This window comes from Acanthochromis polyacanthus, chromosome 3, assembly GCF_021347895.1.
Source record: "Acanthochromis polyacanthus isolate Apoly-LR-REF ecotype Palm Island chromosome 3, KAUST_Apoly_ChrSc, whole genome shotgun sequence".
NCBI lineage: Eukaryota > Metazoa > Chordata > Actinopteri > Pomacentridae > Acanthochromis > Acanthochromis polyacanthus.
In genome coordinates, this window is record NC_067115.1 from 27,712,646 (window position 1) to 27,735,580 (window position 22,935).

General features: G+C 41.2%; 1 protein-coding gene across 3 annotated transcripts; it reads right to left on the minus strand.

Annotated features, from left to right (window-relative positions):
• LOC110950887 (WW domain binding protein 1-like) lies at positions 1-22,935 on the minus strand. Of its 3 annotated transcripts, none has more exons than XM_022193720.2 (6): positions 22,450-22,935; positions 14,163-14,207; positions 13,770-13,808; positions 11,586-11,733; positions 10,179-10,340; positions 1-7,410 (listed from the first exon to the last, which is right to left on the minus strand). In XM_022193720.2, exons 1-6 carry the CDS (start codon positions 22,498-22,500, stop codon positions 6,290-6,292), a joined length of 1,566 nt encoding a protein of 521 aa, XP_022049412.2. In that variant the 5' UTR covers positions 22,501-22,935; the 3' UTR covers positions 1-6,289. The 3 variants fall into 3 exon arrangements, with proteins under 3 accessions (XP_022049412.2, XP_051801156.1, XP_051801157.1); XM_051945196.1 differs by lacking the exon at positions 22,450-22,935 and adding an exon at positions 22,132-22,405; XM_051945197.1 differs by lacking the exon at positions 22,450-22,935 and adding an exon at positions 12,581-12,801 and having other exon boundaries at positions 14,163-14,202.

Here is a 22,935-nt window from a genome sequence, read left to right on the forward strand (position 1 = left end):
TGTGTTTGGTAGCACATTTATTTTGACACAAAATCCAAAGTTTTTTGTTGAATAAAGTAGCGAAGATATGTGTCCAACATGGCAGAATCCCAGTGACAACAAATGGGGGGAAAAAAACCTCAAACGGAATAAACCTAAATACAACTGCACCTTCTGCAGAAAGCACCGAGATATATGCAACTGGACACACATTTAAAGACCCTCTCTGGTTAAAATGGAGTTTTGGAATCACTTTCCATCTCAAAATGTGTGGCTGGATTACTCCATCCCTATTACAACTTGTCACCGTGTAAAGTCGAGTAGTTGGACCACAGTCTTACACTACCGTTCAAAAGTTTGGGGTCACTCGGACAATTTCATGTTTTACATGAAAACTCACACTTTCATTCATGTGCTAACATAATTTCACAAGGGTTTTCTCACCATCAATGAGCCTTTCAACACCATTAGCTAACACAATGTAGCATTAGAACACAGGAGTGATGGTTGCTGAAATGTTCCTCTGTACCCCTATGGAGATATTCCATTAAAGATTTCCAGCTAGAATAGACCTTTACCACATTAACAATGTCTAGACTGTATTTTTGATTCATTAAATGTTATCATTATTGATAAAACTGCCTTTCATTCAAGAATAAGGACATTTCAAAGTGACCCCAAACTTTTTAATGGTAGAGTAGGCGAGCTGGTGTGCTCGAGAGAGAGTTGTTTATGGAGAGTGTTGGAGACTTTATGGATTTGTACATTCTAGAGGAGAGGTAAATGTGAGCTGCTTTAATACAGAAAAAAACATTGTTTTCATGGTAATATTTATAACTTTGCTACACGGAGACAAGTTTTTAGGGGCTTAAGTGACGACCAGAGAGGGACTTTAAAAATATGAAAACATCTCAATGTTTGGATTTTACATCTGAGTATGCATCAGAAATCTCTACAAGATACAAAATCAAACTCGATATTCATGACGACATAAAAATGTCTGTGTTCATATTGAGAAATATGTCAACAAATACCATCAACACTCAACTTTGGCTTCATAATAAGCGACAATGATTTCAACAACACAACAACACGGCCGACAGTAACTCCCTCACACATGCGCACAACACACTGAAGAGCTGCAGGTAGAATTGCACAAAGATACCCTCAAAGTACACCACATTTTGCAGTAATATTAATCTGAACTACTCCACACACAGTCACATAAAGATACTGCTATACAACCTGCCGTCTCAGAGCCGCAGGAGGAAAAAGGAGAACGCTTTGTTTGAGTGGGAGACAAACAGTCTTGAGTAGTCCTGAATCAACAGGGCTTGATGATTTTTGTTTTTTTTTCCTGGCAAAGTAGTTCAGCTGTACCAACATGGGCTTTTGTTAATTCTTCATTTCTCGGCATTACAAAATAAAATCAGTACAAATATAGAGTAAATACTATCTTCAGAAGAAGAAGTAAAACAGTCCTTTGCAGTCAAAACTCGAGCGAGGTAACAGTCTTATATCAGGCCTTGGCCTACAGTGGCAATGAGGGCAGAGTTTGGGCATTTTGTGTGCACATACTAGCTGCTGACAAGGCAAAACAAATCAAACATGCTCTTTGTACACTGAACTCAGACAAGATTGGCTTCAATTGGAAAGCAGAGTCGGGAGAAAAGTAGCCCCAGTTTGTGCCTGTGGTTTCATCAGAATCATTTGTGTTTATAGGTGTGTGCTGATTGCGAAATTATACTCTGACTGCTATCAAATCAATTAATGTCTAATTAGCGCTAAATAAATCAGCTGCTGCAGTTTTGAGTTTAAACTGTTTAAAGTGTGAGTCGAGAATCGGAAAAAGAAGAATATTAAACCAAGAGGACGAAAAGTAGCTCAAAGAACAGGCCTCTACAGGTTTATTATTGAAAAATCTGAGAGCTAAATGTCGCTTTAAGATAAATTTATAACCAACAACTTCACGACAGAGCTTTTAGAAAACTCAAAGCTTCTCTCAACATGACTTATTAACAATACTTGATACTGTATAAGAAAAATATCTGAACAACTGAAGTTTTAGTTAGAAGGCTCCATCCGCATGAGCTTAAAGGAGTTCATAAAGAATTCATAAAGGCCAGATTCAGAATTCTACTCATACGTTTATAAACACAACAGCAAACAGGACAAAAATAGAAAAATAAGGAAGAAAACCAACATGAACAAGGTTTTCTCATTTCTTTCTTTACATACGGAAGAGAAGAAATGCTCTCAAAACAAGTTCTGTATATTATACATGTACCTGCACTGTTAAAAGTGGAGCAGCTAATTTTGACTTTTAGTTATAAGGCAAACCGAAACACACCAAAATAAAACAAGCAATCTTTTTTGATCTATTGTATGTCAGAATATTTCACATTTTATGTACTGAGCTCAGTTGTATCATTTCAGACAGATAGTCCTGATAAGTCTGCAACTGTGGATTTGTAGTAGGATTACAATCATGTGATCGTCAGCAGGCAGCTGATGTAGTGTTCACTTGTTGTCATAGTTACAGTGACGCTGGGCTGCTATCTCACAATGACACAGACATTTTTAACAAATCCTTGGATCCAGACTATAAGCTGCATCACTTCCAAAATCTAATCACTTGGTCCTTGTGACATTTCAGATCTTTCCTGAAAATTCCATCCAAATCCGTTTTTGAGTTATGTTGCTAACAGACAGACGGACAGACCAATGCCGATCGTCAAATAACCCCGGCGCATTCCTTGGTGGAGTAATAAAAAAATGTATAACAAAGTCCCTTAAGACTCTTCAAGATAAGATGTTGCACTGTACCACGGTCAAATATATGCCTTACTTAGTGCAGGAGAAAATAATACATAGAAAAATATCATAATGCGAACACTGCCATTCAAAAGTTTGGGGTCACTCAGGCAATTTCATGTTTTCCATGAAAACTCACACTTTTATTCATGTGCTAAGATAATAACACAAGAATTTTCTAATAATCAATTATCCTATCAATACCATTAGCTAACACAAAGTAGCATTAGAACACAGGAGTGATGGTTGCTGGAAATGTTCCTCTGTACCTCTATGGCGATATTCCATTAAAGATTTCCAACTAGAATCATTTGCCACATTAACAATGTGTAGACTGTATTTCTGCTTAATTTAATGTTATCTTCACTAAAAAAAAAATGCTTTCTTGAATAAATAAGGACATTTCTAAATGACCCCAAATTTTTGAATGGTAGTGTACATTTTTGGCTATTGGTTCAAGCATGAGTTATCTTTATGTGGAATTCATTTGCAACTTGGGAAATGGTCTACAAATCTTTTATACCATCCAGTTGATGTATGTTTTCATCCAGATGGAGGGTAGAGAAGAGTGTCTGACAAATCCGTGAATGTCTTCAACACGATGTTTATTTCTGTCAACGGAAAGCACAAGACACAAACTGGGGCTAACGTGAAACCAGATAATCTGAGTTTGCACTTGGGAGAAACCTTAAGCCGAAGGCATTTCAGATGCTGTGTTTATACAATCAAGGGCCTCTGCCCAGCACAGCTCATGGATCAGTAATAAAGAGGTAAATGTCTTTTTTCACAACAGTTTATTTCCTATCAACCAGCATCAACTAGAATAAGGAAAAAAGTGTGAATACTATTGCTAAATACTATTTTTGCAAGTCTCACATGTACTGTCTATATTTCATAAAGAGACTGCTAAGTACTGTTAGAAAACATCTGATTTACAACTATTCACAATTTAAAGAAAACACACGCACACTCACATATTAGTAGTAAACTAGCCTAACAGAAAATTTGCTTTCTTCTAGGCACCATATACTTAGATCACCGTCATACGGTAGCTAGAACTAACGAAAATGAAAACAATGACTGTCCATCCTTCAGCGTAAAAAATGTACAGCTGCCAAAAGGCTTTTATGCTGATATGTGTCTGTCGGGGCACCAGGTCGCTCCGAGACAGACCGGTGAGTCACTGCACAAGAGCTTTGAACAGAGATGATCAGACAGCAAAATGACCTTCAGAACTAAACCGAACTGCAACACAAACCTTCTCGCAATCCCAACACTCACACATGAAGGAACAAATTAACACATATTTGTCCTTGACAAAGAGAGCGAACTGTGGGAAAGTTTTCTGCCCACAGAGCTATAAATTAGTTGAAAGCTTTGCCTTCAGGCATTAGACAATTAAGTCAGCTTTGCAGTGAGGACGCAGCAAAGCGGCCTCTAGTCAGTGAACTACAGAGACGTTTGTCTCATCACAACTACAGCAAGACAAACACGTAAAAATGCAATCAGAGATGATCTCTTTCTAAACTTGTTCTAGTCTCGAGTACATTTTGTACTGACAGTTAATTACAAGAGAGTACACGTGTGCTACCCCTACTACATGTCACCAGGACCAGCTAACTCCACTCAATCCTTGGATGCACAAAGCGTCAAACCACCCAGGCCCCAGAGGCAGAGAACATCCTTTAGAGACAGACGCTGTACAGTACAAAATAAAATGTGACTTCGCCTCACAATAGTCACTTGTTGTGGCTGTTTTCCTCCTGAATATTTTTGAAGCTACCGATACGAACAGCGACTGGAAGATAACAGTTCTCAAATTTTTAGTTATTTTGCAACTTGACAATGAGAAGATGCTTCCTAAGAGGTTTACCCTCCACTAAAAATCTAAAGTAAATAAATCCACAACTAAATCCCAACCCAGATGCATTTAGAGAAAATCAGCCCAAGTGACGACACATTTAGCAATATTCTAACGAGACTCCGTTCTGTGCAACCTTCACGTCATCCTTTGACGCCTTCGATATTTAACAAGCATTACTCAACGCAGACAGACATTACAACGGGCACTTCTTATCTAAAGTGTCTCCTCAAAGCCCACACCTGGCACACTGTATTGCCTTGCTGCAGTTTTTGGACACTTTCCCAGAGGTTTCTTCAGTTCAGTCAAGCATCATGCTATAAAAATTCTCTGTAAACAGTTTTACGTGTATTTTTTGTTGCGATGCATAACCTTTGTACATTCATAATCAATGACGAGATTAAGCTTAAAGTGTCTGCCTTGTAAAAACTCAACAGTCCGTCCACGGAGGAGTCAGATTCACGTTGCCTTGCAAAAAAAAAAATGGCAACGAGGAACAAGTCCAAACACGTTAAAAGTCAAACGGTCTAGGTAATTGTACAGTATATTCATAGAACAGTATGAAACGACGTATTACCGTAATACCATTGTAAAGCTTTGCCACCAACACGTTTAAATCAACGTTTGCACCCCCTTTTTCACTAAGGAAGCAAAATAAGACACAATGCATTTAACAGAGACACACTGAATCAGTCAAATAGTTACTCATTATTTCCTCTGATAAACAGTGGGAAGGAGGCTGGTGAAAGCAAAAAGAGAACATTACTTTTCAATATTTCAGTGTTCAAAAGATAGAAACTACATTTAAATGAGGATCAAAACACCCTTGTTTTGGAGCTGCTTAGTTTGGAAAATAGGAGCCTTTAGTTATTGAAAAACAGTCTTGTCCATGTTATTTAGATGCTATTAACAGCCTAGGATGACAGGAGTAAAGTAAGACAGTGATTCCCAACCTTTTAGCTGCAATAAATACGTCAATAAATTGTGAAATTTCCACCTAAGATTGATATCTGCCTCATAGACTGTTCCATTTCTAAATGCCTAAAGAAGATAAAACTATATTTTCCTTAACAAAGCACAGTTTAGAGGAAAATCTGATTACTTTGTCCTTTAATTTTCCAAAGCTGAATCATGTTTTTCTTCCCGTCACTCCCTAAAGGTGTTCCTACCTGCAGGTTGGGAACCACTGATACGAGGGATTATACTTCTGAGCGCTAAAATGCTACTTTGAGAACGATGTCGCGTCACACAGAGAAGAGAGAAAGAATACTAAGTGGAGAAAAAGTGGGTTTGGTTGGTGTGCAGTGCATGTCAGGCATTTCTACTTTTGTTATAGTGACCTCAGCAAGAAAAAGCAGTTAAGCCAACCATATTTTGTAGAAAAAAATATGCCTTCTCCCAAACCACATACTAAATAAGCATGAATAATAAAAGAAAACTTTTAGGAGTTGGCTTTGGGTTTCTCATTTAAAATAAAATACAGAGAAACCAAAACGCTTCTTTACTCATCCTGTCCCTCTGCAAGACCTTTCTTCAGTGATTCTACTTTTCACCTACTAGTCTTGATCTAGAAGTTAGTCGTCGAGCATAAATATCTCTCTTCTCCCTCGTTCCACAACACCTCTTCCTGTCACCTTACGAGGACTTCACAGTGATGATGGCCTCGCCCGTCTTGTGGATGATGCTGGAGGATGAAGAGACGTGGTCACGCTGCTCCGCACAGTTTTCGGTGACAGGCGACTGCACGGCGGCCTTGGTTCGGTGGGAACAGTCCACGCTGTCATGCAACATGTCTGCCCTCTTCCCATCCTTTAAAATCTCTTTCCCTCCTTTATTAAAGTGGCCTTTCTGCAGTTCCTCTTCCTCTCGTCCTTCTCTCTTCACATGGCAGCGACACACCTCGATGCCCGAGTCGCCTGTCAGACGTCTGTGCCGGAAATGATCCTCTTCCTCCTCGTCTTCTTCCTCCTCTTCCTCCTCTTCTTTCTTTTGCTCCTCTTTGCTGTTGCAACGCACAAAAACAGCCACGTTTGGGGAGAACAGAGCATGTTTAGGGGGAGAAGGCGCCGGCCTGGCGGCTGGATCGTGAGGTGAGATCTCCTCTTGAGCTTTCGGGGCGACCAAGGCTCCGAGTGGGTCTGAGGAAACAGGAGGATGCACTTGACCGGGAGGAATGAAAGACAGCAGGACGAGGGGAGAAAGAGGAAGGCGTGAAGAGTGTGAAGGACGAGAGTGTAAAGGGAGAGAGAGCGGGGGAGCAGGAGGCGAGACTCCTTCACTGCCATTAGAGGAGCATCTCTGCACAGGTATGACATCCGGAGTGGCCGCGGGTATGATGTCAGGTGGAACTTGTGACGGAGGAGGCGGGGAGGGCGTCGGCGTGAAGCTGGGCCCAACTCTTGACATGATGGCAAAGCCGCCTCCCGCTTCGCTGGGCGTGGACATGCGGCTGCTGTCGTACGTCTCGTCGGTTACCTGCACGGAGAAGGAGGTGCTGGAGGGGGAGGTGAGGGAGCAGGACTCGCAGGAGCAGCTGGTGTAGTTGTCAGAGCTCTGGGAGGAGGTCAGGCCGCTCGGGCCGGGGCCCAGGTAGGGAGGACAGGGGTGACGGTGGTGGTGGTGATGGAGGTAAGAGGAGCTGGGACCCCCTGTGGTAGCTCCCTGCAGTGCAAAGACGGAGCTGTAAGGCGGCGGAGGCGTGCTGGGCTGCGCAGCCACCTCTTCATAGGAGGGCAGCTTGAAGGAAGCCAGAAAACCTGCGACAGAAGAAACTCAAACTCAGATACAGAGGTTGGAAATTCACTGTTAATAATGACTGTTTTACTGGATCATGTTATATTTAACAGATATTAATTACTGAACTTTTTTTTGTCAATGTAGTTTTATTGTGTTTAGTGTAATACCCTCCTAATGGATGAAACTCATTGCTGTAACGTTGCAGTGTTCTGCATGTAGTGTATACCAACCCCACTAAAAGTTCAAAAGTTTGAGGTCACTTAGAAATGTCCTTATTTTTGAAATAAAAACTTTTTTTTCAATGAAGATAACACTAAATTAATCAGAAATACAGTCTAGACTAGTGGTGTCAAACATAGGGTCCGTGGGCCAAAACCGGCCTTCCAGAGGGTCCAATGAGGCCCGTGGGATATCTTTGTAAAGTGTAAAAATTGCAGAGGCGATAGTGACTACTGTGAAAATATCTAAAGACATTGAACATTGTGCAACGTAATGCAAGTAGGCAGCTTCAGTGTGACTGAGTTTGTTTTGGTGGAACGCTATTGTTGATGCACTGCCACAACTTTCATGCACTTTTTATGTGCAAATTTTCTACATTTACAAGGCAGGGGGACAACTGAACCTTGTTCCTTAAACGTTCCTATTTTAGTTTGTGTGGTGCTCAGGATTACTACACAGATGTAGAAATGAATGTAAATTTAAAATCATTTCTAGATCTTGACAAGTTGTAAAATATTACATTGTTCAGTTCCAGATACCTGGGACTCAATGTTTTGTGCCTCTTTGCAGATACACTGTGATCTGTGATACACAAATGATAAACTGAGGCTTAATATTGTTGAAATTGGACGTATTTGTCTAAAGAAATTTCAGGTTGTTTATAATGTTTTGTAAAAAGATAGTTCATTAAATGTGAATATTGTCAGAATGTATTTTTGCACTAAAACAAAGGAAAAAATTTGTAGTTGTGGTTATCGGTTGTCATGCTCTGATTTTACTGGTCCAGCCCACTTGAGATCAAATTGGGCTGAATGTTGCCCCTGAACTACAATGAGTTTGACACCCGTGGTCTAGACATTGTAAATGTGGTAAATGGCTATTCTAGCTGAAAATGGCTGATTTTTAATGGAATATCTCCATAGGGGTACAGAGGAACATTTCCAGCAACCATCACTCCTGTGTTCTAATGCTACATTGTGTTAGCTAATGGTGTTGAAACACTAATTGATGATTAGAAAACCCTTGTGCAGTTATGTTAGCACATGAATGAAAGTGTGAGTTTTTGTGGAAAACATGAAATTGTCTGGATGACCCCTAACGAAACAAGACCAAAGCAGGACAAATGCAAATCTGGAAAATTGATTTCAATTAGTATGTAAGAACTAGATATGATTTTAAACTGCGTAACCTCAAAACCTGGCTTGAAAAGCACATTATCTTTTTTTTTTAATTGCCAAAATTATACAATTTGTTTGAGCGGGAAATTGTAAAAGTAGAAATATTTTTAAGCAATTCAATTTTCCAGGGGTTCGAGAACTATGCATGTGCGAGGTGCAGTTCTGTTGGAAAAATTGATCAAATCCAAGCTTAAAATCGCAACATTTTGGTAAAATCACTTGATTCTACACGTCTTATTATTTAAAAGTCACCAAAAAATTAAGCACTTTCGTTAACTTATTTAAAAAAAATATATATATATAATGTGCTCTTCAAGCCAACCGTAAAGCTATGACTGTGAAATGACAAACATTCTGGGACTATTTGGTTGATCTGGATTGAATTGCATGCTGTGTTTACAAAGAGCAGAGAGGAGCCACGTATGGAAATACAATAAAAATTAAAGTTGCAAAATATCTATGGAATGTCAAGTCATCAATTTTTTTTCCAGTGATGGTAACTACTGTGGACACTCGGAAAAATTATGTACATGTTGACTTGAGGATTTTACCATTTTTAAAAACCAAGTCATCAAAGAAATTCAGCTTGTTTTTTTTTCTTTTTTATTATTAATGACAATACCATTTTGTCATACTGCACAGAAGATATTTTTGATTTCTCTCTACTTCTAGCCTAGCCTAGCCGCGCTAGACAACCCACGGCAACGAATTTAATTCTCTGCCAGGGTGGGTCCAGTTACCCTCGGTAAGCCCCGAGGTTGGATGCTCCTAAAACTGGCCGACGAATCACCATGAAGTGTAGAGTCAGAAGGCGGGCGTAACTAAGTGATGACAGAGGCGCGCCGATTCTGACAGAAACAACCGGAAACAACTAGCCTAGCCGCGCTAGACAACCCACGGCAACGAATTTAATTCTCTGTCAGGGTCGACAACAAAAACGACAACAGTCGTTGAGCTCCATTAGCACCGACTCTGAATAATCTTTCTGTTAACATGTCTGTAATATACTTGAGCTTCACCCATTGACTGTATAAATAAGGCTTCACTGAACTCCCACATCCTCTGATTTCCGGCGCTCTTGGAACTACATCAGCCTATTCGTTGTGGTGATTGGTTGTATACCTACCCAAATGCTGCAGAGTGATTTGAAAGACAACCTTTTAGCCCTTTAGCCTCCCTCCCTGTCGAGAGTTCCTAGACCCTTGCGTCTTCAGACCTGGGTCTAGCACAGATAGGCTACTTCTACCCATGATTGTGCTGTTTTAATAAAGTGCAGGATTTTAAATTGCGATTAAAAACATCGCCACAGTGACTAAAAATGTGCAAAAACACACCCACAAACCGGATTCAGAGGGTTCAGGCTGTTTGGAACTGCACTGAAATGAACCTACTGAGGTCCAGCATTGAGGAAGGGTAGTTGCAGGCTCCGTTATAAGCAATCAGATTGATTTCTCTCTGTCTCTGCTGCTGCTGGATTCTCAGCTTGGCCCGGCGGTGGCGGTAAGCACAGAAACAGCTGAACAGGATCAGCACCGTCCACAGCAGCCAGAACCCTGCAGTAAACAGGAAACAAAGCCAGCGCTCGTCATTACGAAAACAAACATTTTGGATTACATCTCAGATCTACACAGAGGCAGAAACTGTTACAAAAACACTACATCAGTGGTTTTGGATGCTTTATCCTGTTTCATACAAGTGATTTTTGCTCCACGCTACATTCATTTTCCAAAGCACAGCCTGAGAATGCATGGGCTTGAATGATGTGGTTTTTAGCTGCTCATTCTTAATTTTAAATGTTTTGCCAATGATCTGACCATAAAAAGGTTTAAATTTCAAATGCCATTATGGATATTTTTACAATAATCCAACTTTAACTACATCGCATTGCAATCTGTGACCCAAAACACTTGTTTGGTTTCTCCTATGGTTCTTTATCCATGAATTTTTTGTACAATATTATTTTGTGTTAAAATTATGCAAATATAACCAAAACTATGAAAAATACATAAAGTAATGTGCAGGGAGAGTTGACAAGGCTAAATACAAGCGATTTATTACCCAATCTTAAATGTTATAATGAAATATTTATGATGTCAAAGATATAGACTACCGCTCAAAAGTTTGGGGTCACTTTGAAATGTTCTTATTTGTGAAAGAAAATTTCTTTCCAATGAAGATAACATTAATGCAGTCTAGACATTGTTAATGTGCTAAATGACTATTCTTGCTGGAATATCTCCATAGAGGTACAGAGGAACATTTCCAGCAACCATCACTCCTGTGTTCTAATGCTACATTGTGTTAGCTAATGGTGTTGAAAGGCTCACTGATGATTAGAAAACCCTTGTGAAATTGTTAGCACATGAATAAAAGTGTTGAGTTTTCATTTAAAACATGAAATTGCCTGGGTGGATCCCAAAGTTTTGAACGGTAGTGTTTGCAGTCGAAATCCTGTTGAAATCTGTCAAGGAACACACTCTTATAAAGAAAACCAAATGACAGTTTTATGTGTTAGGACTGCTATTTCCCGACTAACTGGTTGACCAAGAGTGTAAATGATCGGGACAATTTTTCGGTACAAATTTCCGATTCAAATTCTTTTCTCATAAAGTAAGTTGTCCGCAGATTCTAGTGGGACACATGTATAAGTAGAAAAACAATCACAGGGCAGAATACTTTTACAACATGTTCCTAATATTTGAAGGTAATGTAAGAAAGCATGTAATATTTTTTCACTTGATGCTTCACTGATTCATGGTCCTGTCCACAGTGCAGAAGAAGTCAGTCAGTAGACTCACACCAGAGTTCATAATAGTAGGTACAGCAGCCTGTCTCTCCGCAGCAGTGTCCTGTTTCACACAGGTAACCTGGACTGTTGTTGACTCCAGGACAGTACTTGGAGCTGACTACAGGCTGGCTACCAGAACTCCCATGAGCCTTCACCACCTAGTGGACAAAACACCACATTGCAATGTAAAAACAGCAGAAACGATAACGTCGCAGAAAGTCGTCTTTGTGGTTTCGTTCACTAACTTTTTATTCAAAGCATTTTTATCAAAACATTACATCAGGACAGAATAGGAGGTCAGTCACATCTGATGTCAATCTTTATGATCTACCCGTTTACATGAGCATCTATTATCATGGGTTATATACACTGCCTATCCGAAAAATCATCCGAGCTGATGCAGTCAAGAGCTTCTCATTTCTTAAACAACTATGTTGGAAGACATGTCCTGTGGTCATAGAAAGGATGTTAATCTGTCTCAGAAGGGTCAAACTATTTGCCTGCATCAAGCAAAGCAACCAACTAAGGAGATTTATGAAACTACTAAAATCAGGTTAAGAACCGTCCAAAGCATTATTAAAACCTGAAGCCTGAATCATTAAAACCTAAACAGCTGTGTAGCTCTAAGAAAACCACTCATAAGTGAGGTTAATCAGAAAAAAGGCTTCAGTTTGCTAGGTAGCATAAAGATTGGACTCTGGAGCAACGGAAGAAGGTCATGTGGTCTGATGAGAGCCTCACTGAGAATCTTTGGGACGTGCTGAAGAAGATTTTGTGCAGCGGTCCGACACTCCCATCATCAATATAAGATCTTGGTAGAAAATGAATGCAACTCTGGACAGAAATAAATGCTGTGACATTGCAGAAGCTTATCGAAATGATGCCTCGGTAAATGTGTGTCATTCTCAGAGCTAAAGTGGTCCAATGAAATATTAGTGTGAGACTTATTTTTTTGGACAGGCAGTATAGAATCTGTGCATTTCAACGACCCCCACCGATACTCACAACGACCATCGTTGAGTAGTCAGATGAGTTTTGGTATCGGTCGTTGGAATAATAGCCCTGGACACACCTCACAGAGGTTTAAAAGCTGAGGCAACACCAACCACCACCAGAACTGAAGAAGCCTCTTGGATGAGAGGTGAAACGTCTTCAAGGAACTTTCTTAAAGTCCAGTGGATTTATTTAAACTACTTTGGATAACCATGACCTGGATGAATGAGAACCTACACAGACAGTATAGAATTAGGTGAGTCACTTTAATACTCATGCAATCACTTATTTAACATTTGATATACATATAATTCAGGGCTCCTGATATACTCTTTACTCCGGTTGCATTCATGCATCTAATTTTCTTTTTTTGATTGAGGTGCACAAGCTCAATATTTCCTTACCAATGGGCTTCTGGCTTGTGTTACTCTGTGACACAAACAAAAACTACAGTGTAGCTGGCCCCTCCCACAGGAGACGAGTACAAAACAGCTGAGAGCATGCATTGATAAAGGGTATGGAGAGACCAGTGGTGGGTCTATTACTGAAAGGTCAACAGTGCATTCATAATTGCTGGGGGCCCCACCCAAACAAAACATTGTGCTGACCCCTTCCCAGACCCAGAATGACCCGACGTCTCACATGATTTCGCTCAGTCACGGAGCATCAACAGTGTTTACAAGAAGCACAGCAAACGAGATGACACCATGTGACAGCAGAAAACACCCAGAGCACTGCAAGTTAGATCATTACCAGGCTGTTAAAACACACATAAAGCGAATAAAGGACACACTTTGCATTTTATTCTTGTCTTGAATAAGGCAAACAGTATAAAAAAAAAAGAGTCAGCTAAACCAGCATGAACAAATGTCACTAAAATATGCAATAACTCTGCTTGCACCCAAAATATCAAGAAGCTAAAATAGAACATCAAACTGCAGTGACTCAGTCTCATGGTCCAACCACAAACCATAGAAACACCTGTGACTCAAAGAACACGCTAGAATAGTTTAACAGAGCAAAATGGCAGAAATGGTTGCACTCTGGAGCCCTGATGGTGATCATTTCTGATGAATTCCTCGCTACCCATGGCCACTTTTATATTCCACATCACGTATTTCAAGCGTTGTTAACAGAAAAGGACTGGTTAATGTTTGACGGCAGCTACAGGTAAAGATTAGGTCGAACGAAGATCTCCCACCTTATTAATTGTACTCATGTCAATCTCCTTCACAGGCACCTAAAATGAGAAAGGAAAAAAATCTTAGTAAGACGAGAAGCAAGTGAAGGACTATTGAATATTTGACACGTCATAAAAAGCCAGTAAATTTCACTGCTTTGGGAAAAGGGTCAAGACGAGCTCAGATACTGGAGGAAAACTGTAAAGTTCAATAACAATGCAGCGAGGAAGAGGCTGCTAAATCTGCTGTGTACATATTTACTACATGAGGCTCAGACGTGCTAACAAATAAGTATGCATTGCCATAGCAACCGCTGAGGAAATGGCTTTAAGGCTTGTTGCCGATGTGGACGATGTTTTATACTGTCCAGCAGTGTGAAATGCTTAGTTGTGGTTAAAGGTTGAGCTCCCTACCGTAGCATCTTCAGTTGCATCCAACCCCTGCAGGGACATAGTCATCTGGAGAAAAGCAGAGAGACACAGCAGTTAGGAGATAAATGTCATGATGTGGACGGCAAGAACGAGCAACAGATACACCGTGTACTTGTTATTGTGGTAATCAAGCATAACAAAGAGGCCACTAAAGGCCCATTTTCCAAAAGCCCAAAGCCGTTGGTTGCGACAGTCCTGGATCTTCAAGCGGATGGGAAGGTCAGAGGCTTTTTAACAAAACCTATATCTCCTCTGTTGGATGAGGGAGCAGACAGAAGGCAGCAATTACCAAACACCTCTCTCCCTCTGTTCTCTCCATTTCTGTTCCATGTTTCTGTCAAAGGCACACATGCCTGCAAAATGTGCATGAATAAAAAAAAAAAAAAGTCACAGATTGCAGCAACCAGAAAAACATCTAACATGTATTCCAAAAGCCCTGGAAGTGACACTTAAATATCCTGTTTTGTTTGACCAACAGTTCATTAAAAATCAGGATTATTATTTAAGATAGAAAAAGAGAAAATTCCAAAATTTAAGAAGGTGAAACAAATGAATGCTTGTCTTTTTTTGATTGATAAATAGCCTGATCGGTAGGGATGTGCGCGACTAGTCGTTTAATCGTTTAACCGTCTACTCATTTATTAAACGTTTAGTATTTTACTAGTCGGTTAAACGCTAGTGTGCCCCCCCCTCCCCGACCGGCCGCCACCATGCAGGTCTACGCTCGGCCGTGCGCCGCACGCTCGTCCTGTCTGGGCTACCTGGTTGATCCTGCCAGTAGCATATGCGTGTCTCTTTTTTCAACCCCCGCTATCCCCCTCATCATTAGCGGTGTTTTGACCAGTCCAGCTACACCCACCACGTCCCTTCCTGCCACCCCGAAGCAAAGCATCGGCTCCAGTCTGTGCTGCTCGTGGACTGTCATGGCGCACCGACCCGCTGCCGTTACGCACAGACGCAGCGGCACTTTCTGTTTCAGTGGACGACTGAACATCTTCATCAGAGGGTGAATATTCCTCTTCAGAATATGAGTAAGCCATTACTTGACAAAGTACTTTGTCAGCGTTGAGCAGACCTCTCAGTATGGTGAGTTTTCTCACTCTAAAATGTGCCATCTTGCGCTCTGATATGCTCCGACGGCAAGTCTCGTCTCCTCGGTTTTCAAACTCTGTAAACTCCAAAACTTTGAATGAAAACACGCCCACAACTGATGCTCAGATTGAAGTTCCAGATGTCCGCCATCTCCTGGTGTACAGTACATGAGGCACACGAGGCAGTATATTTGAAGCTATGGCTTGTTATGTTCAGCAATGTTGCTTGTCGCAATATTGCGACTTTGGCACTTAAAGGGTTAAATTGCAAGTTTTCTGAACCGACTAGTCACCAATAAAATTAATCGGTTCGGAAATTAGTCGAAATTCCCATCCCTACTGATCGGCAAGTGAGTTGTCAACAGAAAAACACACACACATGGACGCACACACTGTGTCCAACATGACAGAACCCCAGTCACAACAAATGAAAAAAAAAACCTCAGATGGAAAAAACCTAAATACAGAAAGCACAGAGATATGTGCAACTGGACACACATTTAAAGCCTCTCTCAGGTAAAATTGGAGCTTGGGAAACAGTTACTGCCTCAAATTGTGTGGCTTGATTGCTTCAACCCCATTACAAACTTGTCACTGTGTGTGGTAGAGTAGCTTTACAGTGTTTAACCAGGATCATCAATTAGCCTTTCAACACCATTAGCTAACACAATGTAGCATTAGAACACAGGAGTGATGGTTGCTGCAAATGTTCCTCTGTACCCCTATGGAGATATTCCATTAAAAATCAACTGTTTCCAGCAAGAATAGTCATTTACCACATTAACAATGTCTGGACTGTATTTCTGATTAATTTAATGTCATCTTCATTGAAAAATAAGGACATTTCTAAGTGACCCCAAACGTTTGAGCGGTAGTATACATATGGTTTGTGTCTACACATTATCCACAGTGGAATCTAGGACTATACGGTCATCTACCCAAAATTTCATGGATGTCACTTGTGCCTCTGTAAATGTCATTCAGGCCACATGTGGTAAAATGGAAAAATGTCAGTGTGTGCGCTGGATGTGGGGCCGCTGTAAAAACAAAGCGACTGTCACTGGGGGCTCAGCGAAACTGCAGCCATGTAAATGAGACCTCCTTTGTTAGCAAATGGCTGCTGGTTATGTGGTCAGCATGGGGAACAATGTTGGCCCGGGACGGCATTGTGTGTGTGTGTGTGTGTGTGTGTGTGTGTGTGTGTGTGTGTGTGTGTGTGTGTGTGTGTGTGTGTGTGTCGGTGCAGACGCAGCTGTTCACCAACCAGGCTCAGAATCACAACTACTGTCTATTCAGAAATTACCAAATGTCAATCAGATAAATTTCATAAAGCAGCTAATGTTAACCTGCTGAACAAGTGACAACAGAAGCTTAGTTGGATAGGAAACACAAGATTGATTATTTTTACTTTACCAAGGGACAGTGGAGTTTTGTGACAATCGGCATACATTTGTCTGTCTGTCTGTTAGCAACATTACTCAAAAACAGACCAACGGATTTGGAAGAAATTTGCAGGGCAGGTCAGAAATGACACAAGGACGTAGTGATTAGATTTTGGCAGTGATGCTGCTTATAGCCTGGACCCATGGATTTGTTAAAGATTATTGCATCATTGCCAGATAGCGGCACGGCTTCACTGTAACTATGACAACAAGTGGACACTACATCAGCTGCCTGCTGACGATCACATGATTGTGATCCCACTACTAATCCACCGCTGTGGACTTATCAGGACTTCCATCCATCCATTCTCTAAGCACCGCTTTATCCTCAGTAGGGTTGCGGGGGGCGGGGGGTGTTAGGTCGTCAGTCTGTGACAGGGCTACATATACAGACAAACAATCACTCTCATATTCACACCTACAGGCAATTTAGAGTAACCAGTTCACCTCAGCATATTTTTGGACTGTGGGAGGAAGCCGGAGTGCCCGGAGAAAACCCACGCATGCACAGGGAGAACATGCAAACTCCATGCAGAAAGATCCCAGGCCGGGATTTCAAACGGGTATCTTCTTGCTGCAAGGCGAAAGTGCTAACCAGTATACCACTGTGCAGCCTTATCAGGACTTATCTGTTGGAAATGACACAAGGAACAACTGTTTAAATTGTGGGGTGTTTCCAAGTCTCATCAATTCCGGCCGCCTGCTACATATTGAAGTCGCACAATTCAGTATCCGTACAAAATGTATACATGCATAGGTCATTTTGTTTGTGGGTAAATCTATATTAAATGACCACATTCTATAGTGTCGTGATTTCTGTGTCAAATTTTTTCAAAATTTCAGTCGTCAGAAATGATACAACTGAGTAGCCTTGGTGGAGTACTGCCCTCTCCGAGTGCTTTTCCTTATTACTGTAGTAATCATACAGCTCTGTGCAGCAGCATGTAACACACACTTCATAACCATCCGATGCATCCACAGGGTTTATTAACACCGCAAAGACAACACTAGTGCTCAGGGGCGGCTGGTATAAAAGGGCTAACAGGGCTAAGCCCTCCCAGGCCAACACAAAAAAGATGAGAAAATTATTTTTCAAATAACTTAGAACAGATTGTTTTAAGTTTAGGTGAAAACAAAGGTAGCAACAGCACCAATCAGTCAAAAGAAAAACATTGAATATCTCTAAATGGGCTTATTTTTTTACAGCCCCAGCAGATACAGTCTGCTTTCATTCATTTCGTTCTTGTCAGTGATTGACAGGTGTCATGTCCCGCCCCCGTGATTTACTGATCATTTGGGCTAACTTCAGTCAGCCCACAGGCCTTTGACGCAGCGAGAAAAGGTTAAGCTATGGCGGGCGTTAGCATGAACGAGGTATTTGCTTTCATGTCCATTTTCCTCAGTGTCTTTGGAGGAAAAGCTGGAAGTTAAGAGACTGGGATCACATCGGCCATCAATGTGAGCTTGTTTTCAAATAACGTAGGCCCATGTTGACCTGTTAAAGGACTGTGACACCTTGTTTTTGCTGAGGTCATCTGTTGTACTGAAGGCGTGTTTTGCACTACATGTCGCCAAACAGTTGTAATAAGACAGTTGCAGCAGGCTATCTGCGGGCAGTCGTTGCAGTTGGAACACGTTTTGTAGTGGTGTGTGTGTGTGTGTGTGTGTGAGTGAGTGAGAGAGAGTGTTGATGTAGAGCACTAAAAAAGTATAGTGTACCTGTAATTGATGTAACTGTGTGTATTATAGGTGATGTTGCTTTTGCAGCTGTTTTAACCATTTAATCGGTATTATGCATTTGTTAGCCCACCCAACAAATTTCACCACCAGCCACCACTGCTAGTGCTGTAGTGAAGAGCAACGTCTAACCAAGGACACACAGGATCCAAACAAGCAACCAGCACTGCAGCAAGCACTGGAAGGAGAAGATGACTTAACTTTTTTCTGCCAACATATTGCTCTGCTTTCAGGCACAACTATGTGGCCGTGAACAGATCAGCTGAACAACCAGCAACCAGCAGTTCTTTCATTCATTCGTCCAAGAATGCCAATAATTTTGATCCCATGCACAGAAGAATGTTCGCTTTGAATGATGAATTTAACCAAAGAGGCAAAAAGCGCTCGTATCTGCACAAGCTGAACAAGAACTTTACCTCCTATCACATTATGTCAAATTATAGAACTTGACATGTTTCTAAACTACAGGCACATTTCAGTTAATACTACAGATGTGTGATACTGGATTTGATTTTCTGATATACTGACATTTTCCAACTCTCCCTGGCTGGTCGCTGATGCCAATATGTGAACACATTTCTTCCACCTATTGCAAAGAACATCAAATCTCCTTTGTGGGGCATTAACATAATATTATTCCTACTCTTATCATGATGGGCTGCTGACAGATGCAGACATGAAGCACAATGATTTGCAAATGAGTCCATTTACAAGGCAAATAATGAAACTACTTCAATGTACAAGTCAAACATGCCATATTTATTTCTATGTAACATTTTAGCGTATGCAACCTGTGATCTGTCCAGGGTGTCACCTGCCTTCACCCTAAGTCAGCCGGGATAGACTCCAGCCGCCCACGACCCTAGTGACGATTAAGCTGTGTATAGATACTGGATGGATGGATTTTAGAGGGCATCACTGGCCCGTCTGTGTCTATTTTCGACGATTTTAAAGCCATTATTGGCTGACATTGATGATGATCCTGATATTATCATGCACAAACATCAAAATGGTACTGAGATTCATGCAGCTGTCATTTATAGTTTTATCTACCTGCTGTTAATCATAGCTGAATCAGAGATTTTGCAAACTGTGTTTGTTTCTAAGAAGTCTAAACCGGCAAATGCTGTGTAACACTATACACCACCATTCAGAAGTTTGTGGTCACCCAGGTAATTCCATGTTCTCCATAGAAATTCACACTTTTATTCTTGTGCCAACATAATTGCACAAGGGTTTTCTAATCATCAGTTAACCTTTCAACAGCATTAGCTAACACAATGTAGCATTAGAACACAGGAGTGATGGTTGTTGGAAATGTTCCTCTGTACCCCTATGGAAATATTCCATTAAAAATCAGCCTTTTCCAGCCACAATAGTCATTTACCACATTAACAATGACTAGACTGGATTTCTGACTCATTAAATGTTATCTTCATTGAACAAAACTGCTTTTCTTTTAAAGATAAGGACATTTCTAAGTGACCTTAAACGTCTGAAAGGTGGTGTATGTCAGCAGAAAAACCGCTGCATATCCAGCAGTCAAACATAGCCTCAGGTAATTCATAACTGAACGTCTACACTGTTATGAAAGAGTCAAGAGGGGTAATATTCGGTCATAAATAATGCCAAACTGAGTTTCTGTGGGCAGCCCACCACATGGCACAGGATCAGCACATGAAGTGAGTGAAGCGAAGTCATTCAGGCTTCCCCAGAGGCCGCAGACTAACCACAAGTGGTTTCCACCCTGGGGACCCCAGCAGCCTCCACTGCGCTGCAAACAAAAATCTGGAGTGTAGGGGAAAAAGTGAAGAATGATGATATTCATAATTCTTAAAACTGTCACAAAAAAAAACTATCCAGTCAGAGGTTAGAGGTGACTTTACTGCTTCCAGCTGTGGCTGTGTGGTAATATTACTGTCAGCTGCACATTTAACAAGACTAGGCAACACTTTCTGATACAATGCAGCCATTGAAAAACACCAAAAATATCCAAGAAAACTGTTAAACAATCAAAGGAAAACAGATTATTTACTTGAGGTAACAACTGAAACTGCCATAAAGGGAAAAAAAAACAATATATGGCCAACATCATTCCTTAAAACTGTAGTGACCAGCTTCACAATCTGCTTGGATCTCTATTACTCTGTGGATCTCAGTATGGTGTGTACCTCTTATTCAACTCATATTATTCTAGGGATTTGTTTGCAGTGATGTGTGGCTGTCTGACTTTCCCACTACTTATATTTGAATTTTAAATCCTGCATAAACACCTCTGGCAATGCTATATTTACATTTTCTGCAAAACATATGCCGTCATTCTGTGCAAATTCTAATTTTCCCCACTAGCCACCATTTCCTTGGTTGCACATATACTACTTTCAATACTCGGAAAAAAAAAGACGTGAAGCAGGAAAGATCGTCCAGAGCGAACAAGCACTTTTCCTGCACCAGCAGCACAGTGTTCTCCTGAACAACCAAGTGTACATTAGATTTATTATGCTGCCATGGAAAGGCTCTTGTGTAAATTACTGCTAACCCCTTTGTGCATTAACACAATCTGCAACAGCAGCATTGGTGCAAACCATTCCAACTTAAAATTGAATTAATTTGATTTCATTTAAGCTAAAATCCCAAAATACAAACTTTAAATGATTCATTGAACATCCAGGTCATTCCAGAACTGGAGGACATTTTATGTCCCACTCACTAAATTTCAAATAATCCACGTACAAAATACTAAAACATGCAGCTGTTGTGTAAATGTACTTGTCCTGAGACAAAATTTGAAAAAACTAGCAGAAAAGAATGTTTGAAAATATTCTTAAAATACAAAATAAGTCTTGAGTTGCCCCTAAAATGCCATTTTTTCTCTTTTCCCACTCCCTTGATGACCAAATTGAATCAAATCAAATAGTTAAAATGAAATTTAAATCTCCTTTTTTGTATTATTTTTCATTGATGTCTCTTATGAATGTGAGAACATTTTTTTTAAATCAACAAAATGTTTGAAATAATAATTATTAAGCATGGAATGTGTATCCCACAACAACCCTGTTAGCATAACCTTTTTATCTGGTAGAAGAAGAAGAAAACCGTGAATCACACGAAACACTGGAATTAACATCAAACAGTTTTCCTAAAGAATGTGTAGATCAAAGCTATGTCCTGTCTTCTATTTTTCATATTTTCATAACATTGTCAGCCTTCATTGAATGTCTCACTCTACCCCATGCAATTTTGTTATGCATATTATCAGGATCAGACTCATTCTTTTGACTGTTTTCCATCAGTAAGTTTGTCTTCTTGGTCAGCAGTAACAGCTAGCTAAATATCTAACTGCTACTCCTAAGAAAAAAAACTAACATTAGCATGGATTTCCAACTCAATTAACACATAAAACATGGAATAAAGATTTCACCACTGATGTGTAAGCTGAGCCAGTCAAGCCTTTGATCGTTTGTGACCTATTATCGATGAATATTTAGCAGAAAACTGTAAAAGAGAAAGATATTTTTTCAAAAATGTTGAAGCCCAAATGTCCTCCAATTGTGGAACGAGACATCAAAGTTGACAGCATTGCCTGCGGTTGAAGTGTCTGCAACAACAATCACATCATTTTCTGGATGCATTTTGCTGTGCATTAGAAGCAGAACTCATCATCAGTATATGTTGCATTACCTCCAGCATCAGACAGCCTGTCCATGGTCAAGCAGCAGCCAAACATTTGCTGCAGTGGTGCAAAAACATGCACCTATTGTCTCCTGCAATATGTCAAAAGGTGCGCTGGCACAAGGTGAAGAAATGAGAAGACAGGAACAGGCTGGGACCACTGTGCTGCAACCACAACAACAACAACAACAACAACACAGGCCGAGGGCAGCGTGTCGCTCTGCAGATCCAGTGGAGCCCAGCTGTTGACAGCGGTGAGTGGAGGAAGGAAGGAAGGAAGGAAGGAAGGAAGGAAGCAAGCAAGCAAGCAAGCAAGCGGTGGTTTACCTCCTCAGCCTGCAGCCCGTGGCAGAACGTCAGCGTTTTCTCTGGATCCATGGCGATGACCGACTACCAAGCTATGCAGAGACGAGTGAAAACAGCACACAGGGAGGGCCGTTATTCCGCTAAACCCCCGTCGCCGGTGTCCCGCTCCACAGACGCGCCATCCTTCCCATCCGCCATTCCCCCCCGAACGGACGCACGGATGCCCCTCCCAGGCCCCGCTGCACGCGCCACGGCCACACGCGCGGTGAGGTTCGGTGCACGCACGGACGGGTTTCACGGTCCAGACGGCTGAGCGGTCGGCTGCTGCCCTCGCTGTAGTGAAATGAAGATGTTTCACTCGTGCTTTTTGCAGAGGGGGCCGGGGCTGGCCGTGATGTCATGCTCCTCCAGCCACCACACTACCCGCATGGAGGCGCCGTGGCTTTGATTGGCCGGAGCTCCCAGCAACAGCCGCACAGAGGCTGCCTCCTCTGGGCTCCAGCTCAC

Coding starts and splice junctions, on each gene's coding strand:
- LOC110950887 (XM_022193720.2), bottom strand. CDS start 22,500: ATGGATCCAGAGAAAACGCTGACGTTCTGCCACGGGCTGCAGGCTGAG. Junction 14,208..22,449: donor ACGGGCTGCAGGCTGAGGAG/GTAAACCACCGC, acceptor GCTTTTCTCCAG/ATGACTATGTCCCTGCAGGG. Junction 10,341..11,585: donor CTACTATTATGAACTCTGGT/GTGAGTCTACTG, acceptor TGTTTACTGCAG/GGTTCTGGCTGCTGTGGACG.